Raw genomic sequence first — 18,214 nt, forward strand, 5'->3', positions numbered from 1 at the left:
TTATACATTAAATTTTATCAAACATTAATAAATATAGTTATAAAAAATATAAATGGAATGAAGTATAAAATATTCTACATTACAATCACAGATTATGATCACCTTATCTTAGCCTAATATATTTCTGTCAATAATAATTTATTTTGTTGTAAGAAATTTAGTCATTAACGGCTTTACTTTAGATTATTTATAAATTATCTAGATAGCGACGTCGCGCTACAAAATAATTAAAACCAATGATCAAACTTTACCTACTATCTTGGTGTGTGTGACAGCTATGCTTATGCTACACACATCATACCTCAACTCAAACTCATACTACTTTACTAGTGTGCGTGTAATTACTGGCCAACGGTTGCCCGTTATTTTATTACATGTGCACAGCAGTGACAGTTTATCTAGATTCTAGACATATAAATAATCAAAGGCCTTTACCTACAAAAGTTGTATAGAGTAAAAAAAATATTAGAGACAAATTTGTATCAAATAAGCAAACAACATAAAATGTTGTAAATAAAGTCTGTAAGTAGGTATTATTTAAATATATTTATCAAATGAAAAATAAAAAAGTGAAAATAATAAGTACTTACTCATTATTTTTAAATGCATAAGGTAATTTTTTAGGCACACAGTTGTTTCCCTGTATTCAGTCAAAGTTAGAATTCAATTTTATTGCTATTTAGTGTTGCAAACCCGCCTGGGTAGGTACCACTAATCCTTACTTTTTTCTACCGCGAAAAAGAAATACTTAGAATTATTATGTGCCTGTAGTAAACACGTGTAACTATAAACACAAGAAATTAAACCATATTCTCATGGCGATGAGAATGGGTAATATTTCTTACGGCGCAAACATCTACGGGTGATAGTGATCGCTTAGTAGGAGGTGGATATTTGATCGAATTACCTATTTTATATTTAAAAATATACTTACAAAAGTATGTAAATAATAATGTAAATGCCTTTACAAATAATTATCTCTATTAACCTTTCACCAATATATTTGATATTTATTCAATCGCACACATTATTAATAATAATATTTAACCTTTAAAAAGGTATGCAGTACTCTTAATATTACGAATGGTCATCATAATTCATATTATAGTATAATTGCTTGTCATATGTTACAAACTACTTTTACTAATACCGGGCAGTCCAGCATCAATAAACAGTTTATTCCAAAAATCTATATGAATTTTATCATCATTTGTTCCCATGGACAATGTTTCATCTATACGCAAATACTCTCTGCTCGATTTTGTGTATGGACTGTATGGTTTCCATTTAAAATTAAATGTATTATCCGGAGTCGGGTTTCTGAAAAAAAAAGCGGTTATTATAATAGGTATGTTTTGACTTGTTTGTTACATTATCTAATTTGACGATACTGATAAATATTCATCGACTTTAATTAATTCAAAATGGTACATAGTTACAGTTATCATTTAGTATCCTGTCACTTAGCTATTGTCACACTAACTTACAAACACTCTTCTATAAAACACAAAATGGTACAAAATCAACCTTTCGAATCCAATGGCGCATATGTCATCATTAAGAATTAGATCAAAAGTTGTATATACAAATTATTAGGCAGTGTTACATATGACTTTAGTTACATTAGAAAAAAAAATTACCCAGTTTTAGCAAAATCGGCCCAAAATTTTGTGACCATATATACTTGGTCTCTTAATTTCTTCTCCTCTTGACATTGTTCTCTACTGTTCATATTATTAAAGATGTAGAATAAGTCATCTGCATGACATGCACCGTCATAAGCTGCCAATCCTAACATTATCTTTATCAAATTCAAATCTGACACCAAGTTAAATCTATACATGTAAACTGTCTCACATACATTAGCATAGAAATGAAGAAATCTATAAATGTCATATACAATTAATTGTAGTCCTCCAATGATCGCTAATTGTTCAGTGTCATTTCGTGTGATATCTCTGTTTTCAAAATAGAAATGCTTTATGCGATCACCCAATTCTTTAGCCTTCTCCTCTGATATTGCCATACTTATTTGTTTTGGCAAAAAATAGGATGGGAACTTATTTTTAATATCCAATTTTTTCAATTCATTTGGCACTGATATCAAGCCTTCTCCAGTTGTATAACCAGTTAAAAATGGAATTTTTTGTATTTTGCCTGACATTAGCATATCAATAGGATTTCTATTAAGGAATGCTTCACAACCAGAAAATTCTTTTTCCACCACAGGAGTAAAAATCATTGGCATTCCTCTCACCTTTTCCTCTCGCGTCATAATATTATATGTTATACCTGCTAATTTATTACTTGGTATACTTTGTAAGAACTCCAGCAGTTCATAAGGATCATTGGTGTTGTTGCCTAAATATTTTCCGAGTTTAAAAGCATTCTCTCTAGCATTATCTTGAAATGCCCAATCTGCTAAGAATGTTCCACTTTGTGCTATTGCTTTCTGAAATAATCCTTTGGCTGTAGGAGATATCATGTGGTATGTGACTGATGCACCACCAGCACTCTCTCCAAAAATAGTGATGTTTTCTGGATCTCCCCCAAATTGGGTGATGTTATTTTTAACCCAATGAAATGCTGCAATCTGATCTTTTAAGCCAGCATTACCAGGTACTTCTGGGATATCAAGACAAAGAAAACCAAAAGCCTCTAACCTATAATTAATAGTCACTAAAATAACATTGTGTTGAATTAAAAACTCTGGACCGAGCATGTCAGAATTTCCAGACCCAGCTTGAAAACCTCCTCCATGAATAAAAATCATAACTGGTAGCTTAGAATCTGATTGTAGTGATTGTGTGTAGATATTCAGAAAGAGGCAATTTTCACTGCCTTCTAAAATATTCCGAGATAGAAGATCAGTTTGGGGACATACTGGGCCATGGTCTATTGCTTTTAATATCCCATTCCATGGTGCCAAGGGCTTAGGTGCCTAAAAATTTGATAAAGTTAGGAGATTAAAGAAGTATATTATTCCACAGTTTAGATGTTTACTAGTAAGATTTATTTAATTGAACATAAAGTTATTATTTATCAATTTTAAGTTTACTAATAATAAATCAAACAACAATTAAATAAGATCATATTGTACAAGCAGCATAAACTGAAATTAACAAAAACTCACAAAATATTTTCATATCAGTAAATTATAATAAATATTATATACTATATTCAACATTATACGACATATACTGACATTCCAAAGCATGTCCTTTCATGGATCCGTAATGAATATCATAGATTATTCAAGGTATTGAATCAATTAATTGACAAAATTGTATATTTGTATTAATTCCTCATTGGAATAGGCAATAATTTTAGTATGGAATTATTATTATATAGTATTTATATGCTGCAAGCCAACATGAGTGTGTTATCCTGATATTAAACTCACCGTGAACCTTAGTTTCCCTATAGGAGGTTCGGCATATGGTATTCCTTTGAAGCTGTAGTATTTTGTCCCATCAGGCAATTTTTGAGTAGCACCTTGTAATTTTCCTTCTTTTACTGTCACTATGGGATTATTCTTAAAACAAATCAATAATGAACATCATGAAGGTTTATAACATATAATAGTAGTAGTAAGTAGTAAAAATATATGAAATTACAGTTAAAATGAGGTTTACCCTCCCATAAGAATTTATAACTCCAAAACATATTATTTTTTAATTAAAGGCCATGCAAATGAAACCATCATATATTAATTTCATTTTCTTTGCCTTGACTGGCTCAAAATATAAAAATATTAAGTGTGGATCAAGTATTGTTTATATCTAAATAATAACATTACATATTGTTACAGGTTGCTTCTCTTATATGCAAGGCAAAATCAGGAGTATGTAAAAAAAATAGGGAAATTAACTTACCATTGCACTCGAAGTACCAAAAAACCTAAAATTAAAAAATAAATTTGGAAAGTTTCTGTTTATAAATAAATTCATCCTGTGTTATACTTAGAAAATATACCACTCATAAAATGAAATGGATTACCAAGTTTAAATATAATTAATATTGAGTACGATTTACGATATTACGAGGCATTAAAATTAATTCATACCTTATAATTGTATGATACTGTGCCAACTACAATTTCAAATAAAATAAACCATAAAAGTCAGTTGTCACTTGTCAATGTCGCAATCATTTTTGTTTTTATTTTTTTTACTTTGTTGACTATTTGTGACAAAAAGGTATCACACCACGCAGCTCCAGCTCGAGCTCCAGAAATAAACCAAAAAAAGTACCAGGTTTATTTTAAAATGAGCATAAATCTTTTTTTTTATATATCAAAATTTTATATTATTTATTTAAATGACAACTGACGACTTTTTTAGTTTATAAAAAACAAACGAGCAGGAGGCTCATCTGATGGAGAGTGATTATCACCGCTCATAAACATCTTCAACACCTTTGGGGGCTTGCAGGTGCGTCGCCGGCTTTTAAGGGAGGAGTACGCTCTTTTTTTAAGGTCCAAAGTCGTATTTGTTCGGAAAAACCGACGGCGAAAGCTGGTTCCACAGAATGGTTGTGCGAGGTACAAAAGATCTTGATGGTGCAGAGTGATCCAACATCTCTACGCAAAACGAAAAGATCAAGCAGGTCGGAAAGGGCTTGATCTCCGATAATTCAAGCATCTCTGCGTTGGACACGCTCAAATGGAAAGAGGTGGTACTTAGGAACACCCATACAAGAATGAGAGCAGTATTCCATGTTGGCAGACTTTGCGCCTTGTATATCTTAGGCGATGGGCCGACGTGAAATACTGTCTTGCCTTGCTGAACACATCGAGATTTTTTATGCCAATTTGACTTTGCGTTTCAATTGACTGCGGAACTGAACGAGGCTCGAAATACCTACATCAAGTATTCCGCTACTAGCTGTGGCGGTTATCGGAATGTTCTGAAATCGTGGTCTTCTTGTCGATACGACAAAACGTAATTTTTTAGCGGTTAACGCGCAAATTTGCCTTATTTTGGAGGCTTTGTTTAAGGAAGACACGATTTCAAACACAATTTGCTCCGGTTTTCCGGAGAAATATTAGCCCGTCCGGTGTATGAGGTATCTACGGTTTTCTCGTCTGCATAGCAGTGAATGTTAGAGATTTGTAACAAGTCATCGATATGCAGAAAAAACAGATTGGGTGATAGAACGCAGGCTTGTGGAACACCAGCATTGACTAATTTTATATCAGAGCATGCACCATAGATGACGACTTTAATGCTCCGATCTACCAAAAAGCTGGTGATCCAATTGCACAATTTCCCGGGAATAGGAAAAGAGCTTCGAAATATGTTCTTTGTGCCATACGCAATCGAAGGCCTTTGCTATGTCGAAACTGGCTGCCAATGCCTCCCTCTTGCTCTCAATTTCGCCCATCTGTGATAAAGGTAAACTAGAAGATAGAAACCGCCTGAACGACCCCAATGGCAGCAAAAGCTGGCATTTTATAATTGACGCCACTTGGCCAAGAAGGTGATGGCTATAAGCCTATAATTGGAGGGGTCTGAGTGATTACCCCATTTAAGGAGCGGATGCACCAAAGCGGTCTTCCATAAAATATATACAGAATGTATCAGAAATTTTACAATAAGTCTTACACATTTCAAAATGTAAAGGCACTCTGTAAAAGGTTTATCCTCTTTTGTACCCAAAACTACTAACATGACATTATGACATAAAAAAATAGTATCTTAATAAAATGTAAAATGTATGTTTATTATTATGTCTAGTCGGTGTCTAAAATAATTCATTTTGTTTAGATTTAATGTCGTATCTAGACTAAAGAAGAATCCAATAAATACTTGACTTTTTGTTGTTTAATTAGCGCAAAACGTTTTTTTCATAGTACGATAACCGCGACTTTACTTGACTTAGCGAAAAAATTCCCGGGGGGGGGGGGGGTCTGTGGAACCCCCAAACCCGATCTCAATACATTTAAAAAAAGAGTTAGTGAGCATTTGTCAATTTAGTCATTGGTTTTTTATTAATTTTTTTTAAAATAATATATATATATATTTCACTAGTTTTCAGTGTATGTATAGTTAATATTTATAATTTACTAAATTGCTTATTTAATGCATGAATTAGTTTTAAGTGGAAACTTGATTGGTGTGTGAACGAATTAATTGCTTTATAATGTATGTGGTGTATACTGTATGTTTCCCAATTATAATAAAAATAAAATAAAATAAAAATAAATAAATAGACCCCAAATAAAATTGGGAAAAGGGCAGGAGGATGATGATGATGATGATTGTACGTAGTTTATCACAAACGTTGTTTATGTGTTCTGTCCACTTAAAGCGATCATCAATTATAAGACCAAGATATTTATATTTATTAACTAATTCGACTGAATTACAGCTACATAACGTCTTTAGTTTTTTTAAATGCAAACATGTATGGCTATGAGCAATTAGTTTTGGAGATACAGTGCTTCTGTTTTGGCTGGAGCTGATATACATTAGTTACTAACGTTTAATACAAGGCCTGCGTCTTGAGACCATTTTGTTAGTAAAGTAAAATCTGTTTGTAACTTTGTGAGTGCTGTACGTATGTCAGTGTCCGCTGCTATAAGACATGTGTCATCAGCATAATGGAAAATATCACAGTTTTTAACCAAACTGTTTACGTCGCTTACACACGAAATGTAGTGTAGCGGTCCTAGTACTGAGCCCTGCGCCGTGCCTGCTGAAACTTGCTGCTATAATAAATAATTATTTCATTACTTCACTTAATTTTAAATGAATTACCCAATAAAGAAAAGATATAAAATTGTGCATTTCACAAAAAAAAAAAATATGCAAAAATTAAGTCTAAATAAAGTATGTATAAAAATGTACTTGATAATTATTTGATAAGTAAGTACTGAGAGGTGATACATTTTAAATATAGGTCTATGACTATAATTTGTAGTGAAAAATTTTGTTTGGTTTCTTATCGGACTTCCATGGTTAAACTCTTCTGAGATTTGTTAAAATAGATAATCGAACATACCTTAGACACATAATAACGACCATGCTAATATTTCTCGACAACACGCCCACGAAAATCGGAACAGACTTCAGACACAAGTAGAAAAAAAGAAGTCAAAAATAAGCTTGTTAAACAGCGTTTCAGACACGGGCCGACTAAACCTAATCCAATTTATTATTTAATTCCCTAGCCGGTTTTACTTGTGGCATCGATGGTATTACACTATAACATCATAAAGATCTTGTAAGTGCTTCAGCCGATGACGACGGCAGAGCTCTTTTGGGTGATATAACTAGCAGAGTCGGATTTAAAGGTCTGGAGGCCCCCGGGCCACAAAGCAGTGGGGGCCCTAGACAAACAGAAGCGTGAACGACCTAATAATTATATTATCATGAATTAATTACTTTTTTTATTTCAATCAGTAAGCTATGATTTATTTACTTGTATCGGTAACTTTTAAAATATTAAATAATAACATTATTATAATTTGACTATATCTCGGTATTTGTTAACTTGCTGAAAACTGTGGCCCCCACTAATGTGGAGGCCCCAGGGCAGATGCCCCGGCTGCCCTCCCCTAAATAAATACGACCCTGATAACTAGTCTATGCAATGTTATGGTATCTGGTAGGATTATTTCATTCTTTTTCCAAAACTTTTAGTTGAAAATCACACGCAACATAAAAATAAGGAAGTCATTCGGGACCGCTTTGATTCGGTTGGTAATTATTAGTTTTTTGGCGACAGTACAATTAATCGAAATGTAGACATTCAGCTAGGAGATTCACTGGGTCCTTAGCTAAGGTATCCATAACTGAATATCAAATTTAAAATATGAATTAAACGTATGATAACTAGATTATGGAATCATATGATGACGTTATTAAAGATTTTATTAAAAATAAATAACAACAACAGAACGCTTATTTTCAAGATGAGCTACTTATCAGACATGGATGCTTTGACCTACACATAGATAATAGATAGAGATAATCCTCCTGCCACAAATATGGAGCACCAGAAGACACGGCTTATAAGACCCTGACTGAGTTAATAGGTATTCCGTGTGGGCAAGGGCATGCTGGGCACCGGCGACTATCAAATACCGGGGATATATCCCCACACTCTATTCATTCGTTCCATTTAAAGAAAACAAACACAGGTCAACAAGTTCGTTGATTCCGTATGTTAATATATAATAATATTATGCTATGAAGTTCATTCCAAAGAACCGGAATATAAAATTTGGAATTTTAATATTCCAACCTATAGCAAAAAACTAAATATTATAAATAGGTCTCCTCGTCTCAAATCAAATCATTTAAATAAAGGTATCTGATAAATACTAAGCTGCACAAAGTTTTAAATAATATATTAATGTTTTTTTTTTGTATACCAATTCGGAGTGTGTAAAAATGTTAACTGAATTATTAATTGTGGTGGTCGTTATCTTGCTGATGATTGATCGCTGGAAACAGAATAAATTCGTGAAATTACACAAGCAGCTTGGAAATGATTTCATGTTTTTACCTATTATTGGAAATGTATTGGCTTTCGCAGGAAATAATGAAGGTAGGTTTTTTTAATAACTTCTGATATTAAACATTTGCCGGGATTTGCCACTTTGTTATTAAATGGTATTTAATCACGATTATTCTATTATTAAAGGTGTACAATTTAATATAATTTTTGGGTTTCATTTTTATTGAAAAACATAAGTAAAAATAATGATATTGGTATTTGCGATCAGGGCAATTTAAACACTTGTGCCCTTTTTATTTTGCCTGATTGTTTTTTAATTAATATGAAACACTGATTGGTTATTTTCTCAAATTTTATTTAATATCTACAAACAATTAACTATCGGCAGTCGAAGTATCTAGGTAATGTTTTTATAATATAACCCAATACTCACTAACTTACCAATCATCATAATTCTGTTGTACTTCCAGAAAGAGTAAAACGTCAAAATTATGATAAAAAATAATAAATTACCGCATTTAAAAAAAAAAACATGAATAAAAAGTAGGCTAAGAAATCAATAAGAACTATAAGTGGATTTAGATTTCAGAGTAGAGTACACAATAAGTATTTTAAAAAAAATTCACGTTTCTTTTATTTAATCTACTCATATCTATAAAAGCGATTCTCACTCACTGATTAATCACGAAATCTGAGCAACTATCATGCCTTTAAACTTGTGGCAGGCAGGTTGCGTATATTGTGTAGACAACCGCTACGAATTAAGAAACTCTACCCTGAGGGGTAAAACAAGTTTGGGAAGTTTGTATGAAAGTTCTGTTTTTGAAATACGAGTAAGAGACTCGATATTTAAAATGTGTACTCTGTAATTAGTGAGTAGATTTGTACTGATAAAGTCTTTCGAAAACACACCCCTTTTGGGCATTTCAAACAGGGGGTGGTAGTTTGTAAGAAACTAATTTTATTAAAGTTAAGTAAAAATAATCGTGGAAGAACGATTTTAAATGGTATTTAAGTATAAGAATTTTTGAAAACAACTTGTTAATATTATGAGGAGGGATAAATATCCCTCTAAAAATGAACAAAATACTGTTTTTTTTTTAGAACAGGAAATCTAGAAATAGTAATAAAAAAAAAAGAAAACATAACATGTACCTTTTATCTTTGTACCTATATGTTACAGATCGAATGACCACTTCAATAAAAGCAACGTTACAATGCTATAAGAGAAAGCATAATGCTATATCTATGTGGCTTGGACCCATGTTTATTGTTAGTAAGTAACACAATAATTTTATAACTAGACAGTTTTACTAAAATTAACCAATCCACAGAAGTGCTTATGTAGGTTTTTGTTATAAATTCAAATGAGCAAATTAAATTTATTATGTAAAAAGGTATCTTTAAAATTTTTAGCAAAAAATTATCGCTATTCAAATAATAAAAGTAATTTGTCAGGGTTACTTTTGTTATAGAAACAGTTTCCTTTTAAATCTGAACAAATTTTATAATTTCCTAATCTGGGACTGGGTAGTATTCTGCAGAACACGGTTCACTTATAATCGTAACACGTTACCCTGCGTGTATACGTATGCAATGTGCATCCTTATTTGTTTTAAAAAAAATAATGAAAGACTTTGACTTTATATTTCTTCTTCTATATCGCTCTTCCTCCTCTCTCTTTCCTCTTTGAATGTAGTAAAACGTGATACGTAGTGCCCAGCTATTGCAGGACAGGGCAGAGCAAAATATAAACCTATTGAGTTTTTATTTAAATATATAATATAAATTCTTTACTTTTTCAGTAATATCAAGTGCCGACCAAGCAAACGTGGTATTCAAAACAACATTACATAAAAATCTTATTTATAAATTTGCGAAAATTATCACCGGTGAAGGATCAATATTTGCACCAGGTATACCTATTATTGATATCCTATGTTAAGTCTTTCTTAGTGAACGAATTATTATAGATTAAACGCAGAATCTTGTACTTTAATAATTAATTTTGTGTTTTAGGTCATAAGGAGAGGAACTCCTGGGAGTTCCAATATTTTGTCATTTTTATTTAATTTATAATATGTAAACTATAATACTTAACTCATACATTTCATTAACTAATTCCTTAAAAGCCCCTTTTGGAGCAGCTTTTCTTTACAACTTTATGACCGTCAGATAACAGATATTTAATACATATAAACGCCATTAATCTAAATACAATTAATATTGAACAAACTTTGTTGCAGTTGAGATATGGCGTCGAAAGCGCAAAACCCTTATACCATCATTCGCACCAAAACATGTCAATAAGTTTATATCTATTTTTGAAACACAGAACAAGACTTTGCTCGAAAAATTTAAGTCTAATGTTGGAAAAGGGAACTTTTCATGTTGGAATGACGTTGCAAGTTATTCGTTGGATTCTGTTTGTGGTATAAAATTTTAAGATACGTTTTCAAAGTCCTTGCGATCGTTATGTAACGTAATCAATCTAATTCTTAATATATGTTCGGCAAACTTATACTCTTGTCTTAAAATTATTTTCTTCATTTTATTAATGAAATTGTCTAAGGTAAAATATATATTTTTTCTAATTCTGACTTTATGTTTTTCATTAGAGACAGTGTTCGGAATAAACGTGGACTTGCAGCGGCAGCCGGATCATCCATTCTTCAAAGCTTTTGAGGAATTTATTAGAAATGGCATTTCTCGCCTATTTCAGCCTTGGTTTTATAGTGATGCTATTTACAAATTGACTCCAGTGTTCACGAGGCAAGAGCAATTGAAGAAAACTATTTACAGTTTCATCGACGACGTTAGTGTTCCTTTATATATACACCATTTTAATATTCATATTTCTTCTGTTCTTTGAGTACAATTTTTTCTTGTGGCGATATCGTAATTTAAGTAAAAAATGATGATGATATTAGAAAAAAGATTCTGGGACGAACCTACTACAGAAACTATATTATTCCAGTGTGTAGATAGTGTTGCTTAATGTTTTACTCGTTTTTCTTCTTCTTTTCATAATGGCGCTTGGTATTATTTTTCCGTTCCTTTCTCTGATTTCTTAATTGCCTCGGTGTCATATCTTCACACGTTCTGCCAACCCAAAGCTGTTTGAATTTTGCATATATCAGTAAGCTTCTGTTAAGGCCATTACTCAAATAAGGACCGTAATAATTTTGTTTACCAATATGTATATTCCAAACATAAAATGTTTTCAGCTTATTTTCAAAAAGAAAGAGCTAATTAGAGAAGAGTGTAGAAATGAAGCAGAGACTGATAACCGTAAGATCATAAGCAAAATATTTGGTGATACATTAAAGATTAATATCAAACAATTAATATTTTTTTTGTCAACAGATCATAACACCAAGCTTAATTTTAAGACATTCATAGAGTTACTGATCGAGAACTCTAAGGACGATGCGTATTCATTGGAAGAATTACGGGATGAATCAGTAGTACTGCTTGTAGCCGGTAGTGATACCACAGCTGTTGGAATTTGCACTACGATTTTATTGTTGTCCCAACATACTGATGTACAAGAAAGAGTTTACAAAGAGTAAGACGTATTTTCTAATAATGGAATTCATTTTCGGATTGTCGAGTCAATCTTTTCTGATTGTCGTGGCTGAAGTAGAAAGTTGGATGTGGAAAATACAATTAAGTTTTTTGTTGGAAAAAACCTAAATAATTTTCCGAATAGTACGATATTACGTTATAATTTAAAATCTCAATTTATTGATGCATAGTTCAATTTATTTTTTGTACGCAGACTTAAAATAGATCCTGACACCTTAGTCATTTTCATCAATTTCTCATTTATATTGAATGAATAAATTTCAGAATAATAGATGTAATTGGTGATTCAAACAAACCTCTACAGTTGGGGGATTTGCTTAAATTAAAGTATACGAAAGCTGTTATTAATGAATCATTAAGACTTTATCCACCAACTCCTTTTATTAACCGATATTGCAAAGAGGATCTGAAACTTCGTAAGTATCCGTTTATCATTCAACACAAAATATTTTATAGAAATGTAAAACTGACTATTATTAGTAGTCACAAAGTTGTATGAAAGAATGCTATCCATTTTTTTACAGAGTATTATGTTATTTTGCTAAATCTATATACAAAAAAAAGTTGCATACCAATTAGATATTTATTTTGTTTTGTTTTAAAATTATTATAATTTGTGATATTAATACTGCCTAACATTTTAAAAGGATAAATTTGTACTTTTAAACGACGTCTTATTTACCCAATTTTAAAATAATAATTATTTTATTTATTCCTAGCTTCTGGTATAACTATACCTGAAGGTACTGATGTAATTATCAATATCTGGGGCATACACCGCAATCCTCAGCATTGGGGCGAAGATGTAAATGTTTTTAACCCTGATCGTTTTATGTCTAAACAAATACCAAAGGCTTTCGTGCCATTCAGTTATGGCCTACGGAATTGTATTGGTAAGAAAACTTGTTTTTTTTTTAAATTAATTAATACATAAGCTTGTAGTATAGAGGCACATCTCCGACTGTATCAGTATTAGCCATTTGTTTATTCTCTTATTACATATAATATAATTTCAATATTTAAGAAATATGAGGAATAAAGGTGATTTGAAAGGAAGTAGTCAAATGCAAAAGCTGCCATGCTGATGTGGCAGCGTTTGCATTTGACTACTTTACAATAATTGTACCATATAACATTCCCGCCAACCATACACCATACCATGACTCATTAGAGCGACTGGCTGTCAAATATTGTTTCCTCCTAATTTAAAAGATGGCTATCAAGCTTATTTTAATTAAAACAAGTAAATATTATTATAGCCGCAAAGTATTAAACCTATTATATTATTAAGTATAGTACAAGCTGATTCAAGATTACATAATTAAATAATATATTATTAACAAAACAAAATTACTTTTATAACAAATTTATTGCAAGGATATAAAACAATAATAATTAACAACAAAATACTTCAATCAATTTCTGGTTTTCTAATAATATTACAAAACAGTAAAACAATGATACGCCTGACCGTATTTCGCGCCACCTCTCGCCAGTCCCGCCAAAAAGACATCCGTCAGCTTGACGCGTGACGTTCGGAAAGTCACACTAATTCTCCTTATACGGCCTCTCCTGACGTCCTGGCGTCCTCGCCAGTCTGAAGTCCATCTTCTTTATTAACTCCATCATTTTTGCTCGAAGGGGTCAGTTCATCTGTTTGTTCTACACCTGTGAAATGTTAATACATTTCACAGGTGTAGATCTAATAATTTAGAGCATGTAAATGTCAATAAGGTCTAGTAGACATTTAAGCCAGTCTAGACATAGCAACTTGAAGTTCTAGCATTCATATATGACTAGACATACAAAAGTAGGGTCCAGTAAGTATTCACATAAGACTAGACGTAACACAGCAAGGTCTAGTAGGTATTCACATAAGACTAGACATAACACAGCCAGGTCTAGTAGGTATTCACATAAGACTAGACATACAAAAGCAAGGTCTAGTAGGTATTCAAATAAGACTAGACATAACACAGCAAGGTCTAGTAGGTATTCACATAAGACTAGACATAACACAGCAAGGTCTAGTAGGTATTTACATAAGACTAGACATAACACAGTAAGGTCTAGTAGGTATTCACATAAGACTAGACATAACACAGCAAGGTCTAGTAGTTATTCACATAAGACTAGACATAACACAGCAAGGTCTAGTAGGTATTTACATAAGACTAGACATAACACAGCAAGGTCTAGTAGTTATTCACATAAGACTAGACATAACACAGCAAGGTCTAGTAGGTATTTACATAAGACTAGACATAACACAGTAAGGTCTAGTAGGTATTCACATAAGACTAGACATACAAAAGCAAGGTCTAGTAATTATTCACATAAGACTAGACAACACAGCAAGGTCTAGTAGGTATTTACATAAGACTAGACATACAAAAGCAAGGTCTAGTATCAAAAAGAAGGAATAACTTACTATCAAAGAAAGCGGCACACTCATCAGGTGTCCATTCTCCTCTCCAAGGCACCATATACTGAGCAGCAGCATAAGTCAGCTTGCCATAGTCTCCAGCCACAAGTCTTAACTCATATCGTCCATTTTCAAGTACCCTTGTCACCTTGTAAGGACCACGCATTCCGGGATCTAATTTTCCTTTAGATTGAGAGTACTTAATGACAAATACGAAATCATTAACTTGAAATGCGCGAGGTGATTCACGTCCCTTATTGACATATTCATTTTGTTGCTTTTCATTTTCTTTGAGACGTTCGGCCGTCCTTTGCCTAGCTAACTCCCGTAAAGACTGGCGATTTAATCCCGAATAATCAGTAGCCACATCACGAACTAAAGCTTGTATCACAGGAGTAGTCCCTTCAGAACCAATTAAAAGATTCAATGGAGACATTTGTGTCGTCTTTTGCTTAGTAATGTTGAGCACCAACTGCAGGCGCCATAACTCTTCCGACCACTTATTCTTTTTATGACTGACCTCTATGCGTAGCATATTAAGTACAGTACGCACGTATCGCTCCACCTGACCGTTAGCGTGGTGCATCTCGGGTGTTATATGATGTACGTTACACCCGGAACTATTCATCCACTTTATGAACTCTGAGGACTCAAACATTCGACCCCTATCAGTGACGACAAGACGTGGCGTACCAAATAACGAAATAACATTTTTAAATACACGCTTTAGTTCATCTAGATCTTGTTTGTAGAGAGCGTACATGAGACAATACTTAGAAAAAGCGTCGATCACTATCATTACATGTTTATAGCCATTTGATTCTGGCAAAGGCCCTAAAATATCTACATGAAGCGTGTGGAAAACAGTATCCGGCTTAGGCCATGATGAGATAGGTTGTAATGGTGCTCGCGGGATTCTCTTATGGGATATACAAGTTAGACAATGACTTATGTATTTCTTTACGAATGGGAAAAGACCAGGGAACCAGAAGTGATTTAAAATTAACCCAATCGTTTTCTCAACGCCTACATGACAATTTTCGTCATGAAAAATTCTAAGCAAACTTAATCGATAACCTTTGGGTATGTAGCACAATAAACGCGGTTGTTTACCCACAGGCGTATATTTGTAATAAAGGATGTCATTCTTTATTTGATATCGACTAGCATCTAACTGACCTTCACCTAACTGTTCCATAAGTTTTTGCGTCTCTTCATCACCTGATTGCGCTATCCGTGCCCAGTTGCGTGGCCTATCGATGCTATTTACTACACGGATGGGATTGCGACTCAAGTAGTCGGCATGAGGCATTAAAACACCTTTTCGATAAACAATCGTAAAAGAAAAATCCTGTAAGTAAACCCACCATCTTGCGACGCGGGGTAGGAGATCCTTTTTATTTTGTGTTGCTTTTAGAGCGTTACAGTCAGTAATAACCTTAAATTCAATACCTATGAGATAATGACGAAAATGACGAAGAGCTTTGAATACCGCTAAGGTTTCTAATTCATAGGAATGATAACGTATCTCTGCCCCCTGCGTGACCTGACTATAATATGCGACTACGGACTTGCTGCCATTTTCACGAATCTGAAGTAAAACAGCACCATATCCAAGACTGCTAGCGTCTGTGTGAACTTCAGTTACTCGGTTAGGGTCAAAGATAGTGAGCACTGGTTCACTTGTCAAACATTTAATAAGATTTTATTATTCTATTTAGATCGTACTTGTTCCTGTTCTATACCCCATTTAAATTCAACATTTTTCTTTGTTAAACGAGCTATACACGCTGTTTTAAGGGCGTAGTTTTCTATGTATTTTCGAAAATATCCAGCTAATCCTAGAAACTGTCTAACCTGTCGTACATTTTCAGGCACCGGAGATTTGACTAAAGCAGTTATTTTTGACTTTGATGGTCGTACTTCACCATTCGAAATAACACGACCTAAATATTCAATTTGAGTGCTTAAAAACGAACACTTTAATAAATTTAAAGAAAACCCAGCATTAGTTAAGGTACGCAAAACGTCGTGCAAAAGCTTTAACCCTTCTTCAATGGTATCACTTACTAATAAAATATCGTCGATATATACCATCACCTTATTATCGTTAATAAATGAACGCAGCGTGTTATTAATAATACGCTGAAATACTACTGGTGCATTAGCAAGTCCGAAAGGCATTTTTAAGTACTCATAATGGCCCTCGGGCGTGACAAAACCTGTTAACGGAATTGACGCATCATCTAAACGAATCTGGTGAAAGCCAGACGCCATATCTAAAGTTGTAAAATAACGTCCTTTACCTAAACGATCGATATGATCCTCGATTAACGGTAGAGGATACCTATCCTTAATCGTCACCCTATTTAATGCGCGGAAGTCTACACACATTCGATCTGTTCCGTCTTTTTTCTTAATTAAAAGAATTGGGCTGGCATACGCAGATTCGGATTCACGAATTATACCTTTTGATAAAAGGTCTTGTATTATTTCTCGGACTTTGAGTTTTTCATTAATTGACAATTTATAAGGTCTATAATATACAGGCGTATCACTGTTCAAGCGAATGTGCATGCTACCTGTAGTTACAGTAGAAGTAGCAGTTCCAACAATCATAAATTTTGAAAATTCCTTTAAAATTTTATTAAGATTTTCATAATCTTTACCAACCAACGGAGTTTTAATAGATTGCTCATTCGCTTTTACATTTGAAACATTTGTGGAGGCAGGACTGTAAGATAAGCGCTGAAAATATTTTGTACGCACGTATGTTACGCCTTCACGGTTGAGGACATCGGTACCAATTATAATAGGTGCGTTCATACTGTCACTTGGCACAACCAATAAATCAACTTCAAGAGTGATGTCTTCAAATTCAATAAAGAGAGTAACATAAGAATACACTCTAGTGATACCTTGTCCGACACCTTTCAATTCACGATAAATCGGCTTCATAGCGCATGCTAAATGACTAACCACGGAGGACGAAATAAGTGACACGTCTAAAGCACCGCTGTCTATGAGGATATCAATAGGTATACCTTGAACCACTCCAACCATTACATCCCTAGAATTATTTAATTTAGGCAAAGAACAAAAATTAACGTGACCTTTTCTCTGATCGGAACGTTGCTTAGCAAAACAAATACTAATATGATGACCGAGTTTCTTACAATATGCACAAGTTATTTTTGTATTCGGTTTTACATCGTTATTGTTTATTGGTGACTTTTTATTCGTCGGACAAACGGCTTGTTTGTGGCCCGTTTGACCACATGTAAAACACTTATATGATGTAATAAGGGGCATACGCTTAGTTGAATGTGATTTTATTATGTGTTTGCGCGTTGAAGAGTTGTTTGACAAGAAATTCTCATTTTTAACTAATACTGGTTTAACGAAAGTTGACAAGAAATTAACTAAATCACAGGGCACAAGTTTTCCATTGCTAGCTGAGGCTTTTACATGTGGTTCATTAATTCCCCGTATCACAATTGCGCTAATAAGTTCCTCGCTTAAACCTTTTACCATACGCAAACGTAGTAAAGATCGACGAGCATATTCGGCATATGTAGGATAATCATCCGAATTTGTACTTATGACGTCATACAATATATTAGCCACATCAACATTTTTAACACATAAGGATTTAAAATCATTTTTAAAATTACTCCATGAACGATCCGTGGTGACCCAATCGTCTAACCAAGACTTTGCGTCACCTTTTAGACA

General features: G+C 33.3%; 2 protein-coding genes across 3 annotated transcripts; one reads left to right on the plus strand and one right to left on the minus strand.

Annotated features, from left to right (window-relative positions):
- Positions 1-623: 623 nt before the first annotated feature.
- Positions 624-4,158, minus strand: LOC124530369 (juvenile hormone esterase-like). Of its 2 annotated transcripts, XM_047104517.1 has the most exons (5): positions 4,067-4,158; positions 3,876-3,900; positions 3,404-3,535; positions 1,641-2,941; positions 624-1,320 (listed from the first exon to the last, which is right to left on the minus strand). In XM_047104517.1, exons 2-5 carry the CDS (start codon positions 3,876-3,878, stop codon positions 1,128-1,130), a joined length of 1,629 nt encoding a protein of 542 aa, XP_046960473.1. In that variant the 5' UTR covers positions 3,879-3,900; positions 4,067-4,158; the 3' UTR covers positions 624-1,127. The 2 variants fall into 2 exon arrangements, with proteins under 2 accessions (XP_046960473.1, XP_046960472.1); XM_047104516.1 differs by having other exon boundaries at positions 3,876-4,122.
- A 7,337-nt stretch (positions 4,159-11,495) lies between these two features.
- LOC124530482 (probable cytochrome P450 313a4) lies at positions 11,496-13,579 on the plus strand. Its single transcript, XM_047104665.1, has 5 exons — positions 11,496-11,505; positions 11,833-12,034; positions 12,319-12,470; positions 12,774-12,947; positions 13,551-13,579. The coding sequence occupies exons 1-5, from the start codon at positions 11,496-11,498 to the stop codon at positions 13,577-13,579; spliced, it is 567 nt and encodes a 188-aa protein (XP_046960621.1).
- Positions 13,580-18,214: the final 4,635 nt, after the last annotated feature.

This window comes from Vanessa cardui, chromosome 6, assembly GCF_905220365.1.
Source record: "Vanessa cardui chromosome 6, ilVanCard2.1, whole genome shotgun sequence".
Lineage (NCBI taxonomy): Eukaryota > Metazoa > Arthropoda > Insecta > Lepidoptera > Nymphalidae > Vanessa > Vanessa cardui.